The following is a 10,135-nucleotide window of genomic DNA, read 5'->3' as shown; positions in this document are numbered from 1 at the left end:
GATATTGTACCTCCAGCATCTACAGCAGGAGAACAGTAATGATGGACCGCTGCTTCACACACAGAGCTGTCTGTATGCTAATAGTGCAGAGAGCGTCACAAATGGGTGGATTTTCACCGACTACAGTATGTTGTCATAGAAGTGAGTAATCTGGAGCTGCTAGTGAGAAGAGACAGTTTAGGAATTATTGGGATTATAAAACAATGAGTGAGTGGACTTTTTACATTATAGGCTGGTAGGTTTCAAACACTGCGGACACACAACTGTGTTCAAACAACGTATAAAATTTATTTTTGCATTCTATGGCACCTTGTACAAAATACATGTTGGGTATGATTAAAAAATATATATAATTTTTTTTTTGAAACAGACAATGTTGCATGATTTGGCATTGTGAATTACTCATCTGAAAATATGGATGATTTAAAAACTTTAATCCTTTGGAAATATAAATGACCTTTGCTATTTTCTTCTGCTGTCTAGTTATCTCTAGTAATCTAAACCAGCCTGCTAATGAATCATGCCATTTGTGACATGAATGCTGGGCACTGAGAAACATGCATGATGAGCCTCCTGTCCATGGAACAGACTCTCTCCGGACTGTATGAGTGTTATTAGCTAGCAGATATCCATTACTTGTCCCTATTAATAAATCCAGCGTAAGCCAGTGCTGTCCTCAAGAAAATTTGAGCTGGTGATGCTGGTTCACCAGCATGGGCTTTGTAGGGTTTAATGTCAGTTGGTAAGCACTTTGTGTGCAAGTAGTGTTTTGGGACATACATAGTTTTTACTTTCATATTTCTCTATTTAACACATTAATGGTATGAAGGCAAAACAATATAAGAGTAAAACAGTTGATTTACTTAATTATATGATGACTTTGTAATATTTTTTGCTCCCTAAGCTGAAAGTAGAAGTAAAAAATGTAATTGCTTAAGTTATGATTACATTAATCAATGTCACTGATAAACTGGTAAAATGTTTCACAGGATCAAAGGAATTGTCTTTCATAAGATCTGTGAATAAATCAGTTAAAAAGAGCTTAGGTACATTGAACAAAAAGGGTTATGAGGAGAGCTGTCACGGTTGGGTTTGGGAAAACACAAAGAGAGGGTAGATCCAAATGCAGGTAAGGGTTTTTATTTAAACAGAGGGGTAACTACAAAAATAAACAGTCATGAGAGACAAACATAACCAAAAGAGGGAACCGGATGAAACGGGGAACTCGGAAGAATGAGAAGGTAGAGGAAGTCTCGGGGGAACGAGAGCATGAGACACATAGGGTAAGGACTCCATGAAGACAACAGAGAAAGACAGCTCTATATAGGGAAACTAATGACAGAGTATTGTCAACACCTGTGCGATTCTAATTGGAGTGCAATTACTGTGAAGACACAACCAGACTAGCGGAATTAAAGTGCCTATGGTGAAGTGCCTAAGGGGAAGTGAGCTCATTAGGGAACACCCAGGAAAACAAAGACTGGCAGCGTGACATTACCCCCTCCCTACGGAGCAGCTACCAGATGCTCCACCTAAACCCAGGAAAACCCCAACAGAAAAAGAGGCAGGAGGGATGTGGAACGGCGGCGGACCAGGGGGAGGGACGGAGGGACAGAAAACAGGGACAGGAGCAACCAGGAGGAATGGAAAGGTGCAACACAAAACAAGGAGTCCAGGAGGGAGGCGGACAGGTGGAGGCTCAGGGGGAGGGAAGGAGGGCCAGACTAAACTAAAAGGAACAGACAGAAACAGAACTCAAAAAACACAAAACATAAGTCCATGAAGGGCCCGTTGAGGCGTCCACCAGGACGGAGCAGATGACCACCACATCTTTGTGGTCGAGGCCGGAGTCCACCAGGGCGGAGCGGAAGACCACCACGGCCTTGTGGTCAAAGTCAAAGCCCTCCAGGGCGGAGCGGAAGACCACCACGTCTTTGTGGTCGAGGCCGGAGTCCACCAGGGCGGAGCAGAAGACCACCACGTCCTCATGGTCACCGCCGGAGTCCCCCAGAGCGGAGCGGACGACCACCACGTCCTCGTGGTCACCGCCCGAGTCCCCCAGGGTGGAGCGGACGACCACCACGTCCTCGTGGTCACCGCCAGAGTCCCCCAGGGCGGAGTAGAAGACCACCACGGCCTTGTGGTCACCGCCTCGGGAACTGTATCGGGCACCGCCTCGGGAACAGCATCGGGCACCGCCTCGGGAACTGCATCGAGCACCGCCTCGGGAACTGCATCGAGCACCGCCTCGGGAACTGCATCGGGCACCGCCTCGGGAACAACATCGAGCACCGCCTCGGGAACTGCATCGGGCACCGCCTCGGGAATCGCCTCGGGAACAGCATCGGGCACTGCATCGGGCACCGCCTCGGGAACAGCATCGGGCACTGCATCGGGCACCGCCTCGGGAACAACATCGGGCACCGCCTCGGGAACTGCATCGGGCACCGCCTCGGGCACCGCCTCGGGAACCGCATCGGGCACCGCCTCGGGAACTGCATCGGGCACCGCCTCGGGAACTGCATCGGGCACCGCCTCGGGAACTGCATCGGGCACCGCCTCGGGAACTGCATCGGGCACCGCCTCGGGAACTGCATCGGGCACCGCCTCGGGAACTGCATCGGGCACCGCCTCGGGAACTGCATCGGGCACCGCCTCGGGAACTGCATCGGGCACCGCCTCGGGAACTGCATCGGGCACCGCCTCGGGAACTGCCTCGGGCACCGCCTCGGGAACTGCATCGGGCACCGCCTCGGGAACTGCATCGGGCACCGCCTCGGCCTCCGGAACAGCAACGGGAACCGCATCGGGAACGGCTTCGGTCACCACCTCGGCCTCCGGAACAGCAGCGGGCACCGCCTCGGCCTCCAGAACAGCAACGGGAACCGCATCGGGAACGGCCTCGGCCACCGCCTCGGCCTCCGGAACAGCAGCGGGTACCGCCTCGGCCTCCAGAACCGCAGCGGGCACCCCATCGGGAACAGCATCGGGCATTGCCTCGGCCTCTCGAACAGCATCGAGCACCTTCTCGGGAACAGCCTCGGCCTCGGAAACAGCATCGGGCACCGCCTCGGGAACTGCATCGGGCACCGCCTCGGAGACTGCATCGGGCACCGCCTCGGCCTCCGGAACATTAGCGGGCACCGCCTCGGGAACAGCATCGGTCACCGCCTCGGGAACTGCATCGGGCACCGCCTCGGGAACTGCATCAGGCACCACCTCGGGAACAGCCTCGGCCTCCGGAGCAGCAGCGGGCACCGCATCGGGAACGACCTCGGCCACCGCCCCGGCCTCCGGAACAGCAACGGGAACCGCATCGGGAACGGCTTCGGTCACCGCCTCGGCCTCCGGAACAGCAGCGGGCACCGCCTCGGCCTCCAGAACAGCAACGGGAACCGCATCGGGAACGGCCTCGGCCACCGCCTCGGCCTCCGGAACAGCAGCGGGTACCGTCTCGGCCTCCAGAACCGCAGCGGGCACCACATCGGGAACAGCATCGGGCATTGCCTCGGCCTCTCGAACAGCATCGAGCACCTTCTCGGGAACAGCCTCGGTCTCGGAAACAGCATCGGGCACCGCCTCGGGAACTGCATCGGTCACCGCCTCGGGAACTGCATCGGTCACCGCCTCGGGAACTGCATCGGTCACCGCCTCGGGAACAGCATCGGGCACCGCCTCGGGAACTGCATCGGGCACCGCCTCGGAGACTGCATCGGGCACCGCCTCGGCCTCCGGAACATTAGCGGGCACCGCATCGGGAACGGCCTCGGCCACCGCCTCGGTCTCCGGAACAGCAGCGGGCACCGCATCGGGAACAGCCTCGGCCACCGCCTCCGGAACAGCAGCGGGCACCGCATCGGGAATGGCCTCTTGGACGGCAGCCGCCCGCTCGGGAGCGTTCTCCGGGTCCTGAGGAACAGTAGCTGCCTGTCTCCTCCTCCGCCCTCTACGATGGAGAGTCGGTGGCGTTGAGTCGGCCATCTTGTGCTGTGGTGCTGGGCTGGCGGCCATCTTGAGCTGTGGCGCTAGGCTGGCGGCCATCTTGGGCTGTGGGGCTGGGCTGGTGGCCATCTTGGGTTGTGGGGCTGAGCTGGCAGCCTTGTCTGGAAACTCTGGTGTGGTTGTTGCATTCCACTGAGCACGATGGTGCAGGTAATTGGTAAACCCCCAAAAGTCCAGGATCTCTAACCCCTTCATCTCCCATTGAGGTAAAGGATCATCCAGGCAATTATTAAACCAATCCTTTAGTGCTGCATCATTGTAACCTAACCCGACTGCCAAAGTCCAAAACAATTGCGCCAGGCCACCCACCTCCCTTCCTTCTTGATGAAGGGTGGTTAAGTTCCGGACTCTCCCCCTCCGTTCCTCCATGGTGGCTGGGGAACCGATTCGAAATCTCACACCGCTGGATCTAGGCATGCTGGAGTCCTTCTGTCACGGTTGGGTTTGGGAAAACACAAAGAGAGGGTAGATCCAAATGCAGGTAAGGGTTTTTATTTAAACAGAGGGGTAACTACAAAAATAAACAGTCATGAGAGACAAACATAACCAAAAGAGGGAACCGGATGAAACGGGGAACTCGGAAGAATGAGAAGGTAGAGGAAGTCTCGGGGGAACGAGAGCATGAGACACATAGGGTAAGGACTCCATGAAGACAACAGAGAAAGACAGCTCTATATAGGGAAACTAATGACAGAGTATTGTCAACACCTGTGCGATTCTAATTGGAGTGCAATTACTGTGAAGACACAACCAGACTAGCGGAATTAAAGTGCCTATGGTGAAGTGCCTAAGGGGAAGTGAGCTCATTAGGGAACACCCAGGAAAACAAAGACTGGCAGCGTGACAAGAGCTCTCTCAATGGGACAATTAATAACAACTTCTTCATCAAAAAGTTCAAACTGAAAGTTGTTATTTTTAAAGAATTTCATACTTATAATGGAAGTCACATTTGTCCAAATCCAGCTGTCAGTCACTGATTTAAAAAAGTACACATAGTTAAAGGTATGTCAGTGCAGTCAGGACCATAAAATATTACAGAAAATAGCATGCTTTCAACAATTGCTGAAACAGAGTTAATTCAACCAAAGTCAAAGGCCAAGTGCCCAGCTAAAGGGAGCACTAATCACCTAATAGTAACAGACTTTAGCAACCTTTGTGCATGTCCAATATTAAAGAAATAAAGCCTAAATTGTTTGAAATACGCGTATATGGTAATTCTGTTTCTTTAGATTTGTGGCTGTAAGAAGTTTTTGTATTTCTGCTTACCTCTTCTCTTTCATGCCGCTTGAAGTGACGCAGTTGTGAATAAAGAACCGAAACGGAGCAACGCTTCTATTTGTCTTCTTATACATGACATCCAAACATTACAATACATACCCAAAAATCATAAAGAATGTACCCCTCTTATCTTTTTAAAACTAAATGATTTTATATCTAACTTTAGTCTATGATTTTTCATCACATTAGACGGAAATAAACAGTGCTTTTTTATTTTTCTCATTTCAAATTATCAAAGGTGTAAAAAGTACCTGAAAAAAACATACTTGATTACAGTGTTTGGTGTAACGCATTACAAGTAACGTGAATTTCGTAGTAACATTACTTTTTCAAAGTAAAGCATTACTTAAAGTAAAGTAACGCACTATTTTTTATTTACAAAAAATTTCTGAGTTACCCCTTTCCAAGATGGCAGCATACCCTTTGTCCGTGTTTGTTTGTTTTAAAGGTCCCCTTATTCGTGACCCCATGTTTTAAACTTTAGTTAGTGTGTAATGTTGTTGTTAGAGTATAAATAATATCTGTACAATTCTAAAGCTCAAAGTTCAATGCCAAGCGAGATATTATATTTAACAGAATTCGCCTACAAAAAACGACCCGTTTGGACTACATCCCTCTAGTTCCTGCAGTAATGACGTTACTAAAACAGTTTTTTGACCAAGCTCTGCCCACATGAATTCACAAACAGGGGGCATGGTCTTGTTGCGCTCCGATGGAGAAGAAGGAAGAGCTGCGTTTGTGTTCGACATGTTGTTGAAACGCTATTATTTTTATCTTGGAGTCAAATCATCTTTGTTTGGGCTTCCCAGGAACGCTGTACTTGGAGATTAATGGTTACAATTTATGTTTAACTCGGTTCTCGGTTTTTGTGACATTGAAAACAGCGGTATGCAGATAGGTGAATTGTGTGAAAAGTACTGTGTTTTTTTACATGCGAAACATGAACACATGTTATATTGCAGACTGTAAACACAATCAAAGATGCAAAAAAGCGTGAAAAACGGGACCTTTAACTAGTTTTATTGGGTTTTTAATGGATTTTAACATCCTCTCTAACTATTTATTGGCCTTGAACAACGCCTTAAAAAATGTTTGGTGCAATACAATTTAAAAGTTGTGGTTTAACCCACAACTTATGAACAATTTTTAACAGGAGAACTATTTCATGTGCTGTGCCTAACCAGTTTGGCCCTTTAACTACAAACTATCTGCTGCTGAGTTAGGTGTTTGCCTGGATTTCCATGTTCATCTATTTTCTGTGTAAACCTGTATCACTCTTTCTGCACCAGTTACAGCCTGGGTCTACATTCATTACAGCCCTGGCTCCTGCTCCATCTACAGCCTGGCCTCCATTCCATCAACTACCAGCTGAAACCTGGGTTTTCACTAGCTATCAGCTATAACCTTGGATCTCTACTAGCAATAGTCTGGCTACCCTGCTCTGTGGTGTGCAAATTCCATCATGGCGATTATGTTTTATTCCATCAAAAAAATTCTTTGCTCAAAATCACAATGCAAAAATTGCAGAAAGCACTGTATTTTGAAATGTATAATTGCAATTATGTTGCTGATGTCAGGAAATGTGCAACCTAACCCAGGTCCTGTGCCAGATATGATATCACTGCAAATTCCTGCATATTTTTTAAAGTGGGCAGGTATTGGTTTCGTGCACATAAACAAAAGAAGTCTATTACCAAAAACTGATAAGGTCAGAATTTGGGCCAAATTGTCACAGTGTCTGGTCTGTGTTGCCCTGGGTTTCCACTAGTGGTCTCACTTCCCCATAGTCACCCCAGGCTCTCATTTCTCACGAGCCTTTGTCCCATTCATCACGGTTAATTTTGTATCCTTTCCCCAGCCACCATGGAGGAGCGGATGGGGAGACTTTCAAAATTAACCACCCTCCATCAAAAGGGAAGTGAGGTGGGACCATGGCGGTAGGCATGGGGTACAATGATGAGGCACTTAAAGACCTTTTTAATGCCTGCTTGGATAACACTGTGCATGAGTGGGAAATGAATGAGCTGGAGATCTTGGATTTTTTAAGGTTTACAATGTACCTACAACATCGGTCTCAGTGGGATACCCCAGCCACACCTGTCTCTCCAGGTGTGATGGCCAACTCTAGACCTGTGTCTCCAGACAGGAGGACCGACCAGCTCAGCACCACTGCACAAGATGGCTGCCAGCCCAGCGCCACAGCGCAAGGTGGCCGCCAGCCCAGAGCCAATGTGCAGGATGACAGCCACAGGTCGAGTCAGGTTCCTGTTGACCCTCCAGAGTCAAATCAGGTTCCCGTTGACCCTCCAGAGTTGAGTCAGGTCTCTGTTGACCCCCCAGAGTCAGGTCAAGTCACCATTAACACTCATGAGTCAAGCACTACCACAATTAGACCTCAGGAGACAAGTCAAGTCACCAATGATCTTCATGAGCAAAGTCAAGTCACCGATCATCTTCATGGGCAAGGTCAAGTCACCGTTGATCTTCCTGAGCAAAGTCAAGTCACCGTTGATCTTCATGAGCAAAGTCAAGTCACCGTTGATCTTCATGAGCAAAGTCAAGTCACCGTTGATCTTCATGAGCAAAGTCAAATCACCGATCATCTTCATGGGCAAGGTCAAGTCACCGTTGATCTTCATGAGCAAAGTCAAGTCACCGTTGATCTTCATGAGCAAAGTCAAGTCACCGTTGATCTTCATGGGCAAGGTCAAGTCACCGTTGATCTTCCTGAGCAAAGTCAAGTCACCGTTGATCTTCATGAGCAAAGTCAAGTCACCGTTGATCTTCATGAGCAAAGTCAAGTCACCGTTGATCTTCATGAGCAAAGTCAAATCACCGATCATCTTCATGGGCAAGGTCAAGTCACCGTTGATCTTCATGAGCAAAGTCAAGTCACCGTTGATCTTCATGAGCAAAGTCAAGTCACCGTTGATCTTCATGGGCAAGGTCAAGTCACCGTTGATCTTCCTGAGCAAAGTCAAGTCACCGTTGATCTTCATGAGCAAAGTCAAGTCACCGTTGATCTTCATGAGCAAAGTCAAGTCACCGTTGATCTTCATGAGCAAAGTCAAATCACCGATCATCTTCATGAGAAAAGTCAAATCACCGTTGATCTTCCTGAGCAAAGTCAAGTCACCGATCATCTTCATGAGCAAAGTCAAGTCACCGATCATCTTCATGAGCAAAGTCAAATCACCGTTGATCTTCATGAGCAAAGTCAAGTCACCGTTGATCTTCATGAGCAAAGTCAAGTCACCGTTGATCTTCCTGAGCAAAGTCAAGTCACCGTTGATCTTCCTGAGCAAAGTCAAGTCACCGATCATCTTCATGGGCAAGGTCAAGTCACCGTTGATCTTCATGAGAAAAGTCAAATCACCGATCATCTTCATGGGCAAAGTCAAGTCACCGTTGATCTTCATGAGAAAAGTCAAATCACCGATCATCTTCATGGGCAAGGTCAAGTCACCGTTGATCTTCATGAGCAAAGTCAAGTCACCGTTGATCTTCATGAGCAAAGTCAAGTCACCGATCATCTTCATGAGCAAAGTCAAGTCACCATTGATCTTCATGAGCAAAGTCAAGTCACCGTTGATCTTCCTGAGCAAAGTCAAGTCACCGTTGATCTTCCTGAGCAAAGTCAAGTCACCGTTGATCTTCATGAGAAAAGTCAAGTCACCGATCATCTTCATGGGCAAGGTCAAGTCACCGTTGATCTTCCTGAGCAAAGTCAAGTCACCGTTGATCTTCCTGAGCAAAGTCAAGTCACCGTTGATCTTCCTGAACGAAGTCAACCCACCATTCATCTTTCTGAACCCAGTCAAATTAAAAATAACAGGTATATGAATATGTATATGAATCTATTGAATACTTCTGCCGTGAGAACAGCATGAAGTAGACTAAAAATAAGCGATATGAAACCATTGAATGTTCCTGCCCTGAGAGCAACATAGACAAAATAATAACAGAAATATGAATCTATTGAATACTTCTGCCCCTAGAGCAGCATAGACTAAAAATAACAGCGATATGAAACCACTGAATATTAAAAATAAAAGCGATATGAATATATTGAATAACGTTACTCCTGCCCCAAGAGCAGCATAGACTAAAAATAACAGCAATATTAAATCACTGAATATTAAAAATAACAGCAATATGAATCAATTGAATACTCCTGCTCCAAGAGCAGCATAGACTAAAAATAACAGCGATATTAAATCACTGAATATTAAAAATAACAGCGATATGAAACCACTGAATATTAAAAATAACAGAAATATGAATCTACTGAATACTCCTACCCTGAGAGCAGCATAGACTAAAAATAACAGCGATATGAAACCACTGAATATTAAAAAATAACATCAATATGAATCTATTGAATACTTCTGCCCCAAGAGCAGCAGACTAAAAATAACACCGATACGAAACCACTGAATATTAAAAATAACAACGAAATTAATTTATTGAATACTCCTGCCCCAAGAGCAGCAGACTAAAAATAACACAGATACGAAACCACTGAATATGAAATATAAAACAGAAATATGAATCTATTGAATACTTCTGCCCCCTGAGAGCAGCATAGACTAAAAATAACCGCGCTGAAACCACTTAGTATTAAAAATAACAGCGATATGAATCAATTGAATACTCCTGCCCCAAGAGCAGTAGACTAAAAATGACAGCGATAGGAAAACACTGAATATTAAAAATAACAGCGATATGAATCTATTGAATACTTCTGCCCCGAGAGCAGCATAGACTAAAAATAACCGCGATATGAAACCACTGAATATTAAAAATAACAGAAATATGAATCTATTGAATACTTCTGCCCCAAGAGCAGCATAGA

At 47.1% G+C, this 10,135-nt stretch overlaps 1 protein-coding gene across 1 annotated transcript; it reads right to left on the bottom strand.

Moving 5' to 3' along the window:
- Positions 1-7,652: 7,652 nt before the first annotated feature.
- On the bottom strand, positions 7,653-8,740 carry LOC127975962 (involucrin-like). Its single transcript, XM_052580026.1, has 2 exons — positions 7,897-8,740; positions 7,653-7,866 (listed from the first exon to the last, which is right to left on the bottom strand). The coding sequence occupies exons 1-2, from the start codon at positions 8,727-8,729 to the stop codon at positions 7,653-7,655; spliced, it is 1,047 nt and encodes a 348-aa protein (XP_052435986.1). The 5' UTR covers positions 8,730-8,740.
- Between the last annotated feature and the right edge of the window lie 1,395 nt (positions 8,741-10,135).

This window comes from Carassius gibelio, chromosome B17, assembly GCF_023724105.1.
Source record: "Carassius gibelio isolate Cgi1373 ecotype wild population from Czech Republic chromosome B17, carGib1.2-hapl.c, whole genome shotgun sequence".
Taxonomy (NCBI): Eukaryota; Metazoa; Chordata; class Actinopteri; order Cypriniformes; family Cyprinidae; genus Carassius; species Carassius gibelio.
Note: the sequence above shows the minus strand (reverse complement) of the source record. Positions and strands in the feature narration are given on the sequence as shown.

Coding starts and splice junctions, on each gene's coding strand:
- LOC127975962 (XM_052580026.1), bottom strand. CDS start 8,729: ATGAAGATGATCGGTGATTTGACTTTTCTCATGAAGATCAACGGTGAC. Junction 7,867..7,896: donor AAGATCAACGGTGACTTGAC/CTTGCCCATGAA, acceptor CGGTGATTTGAC/TTTGCTCATGAAGATCAACG.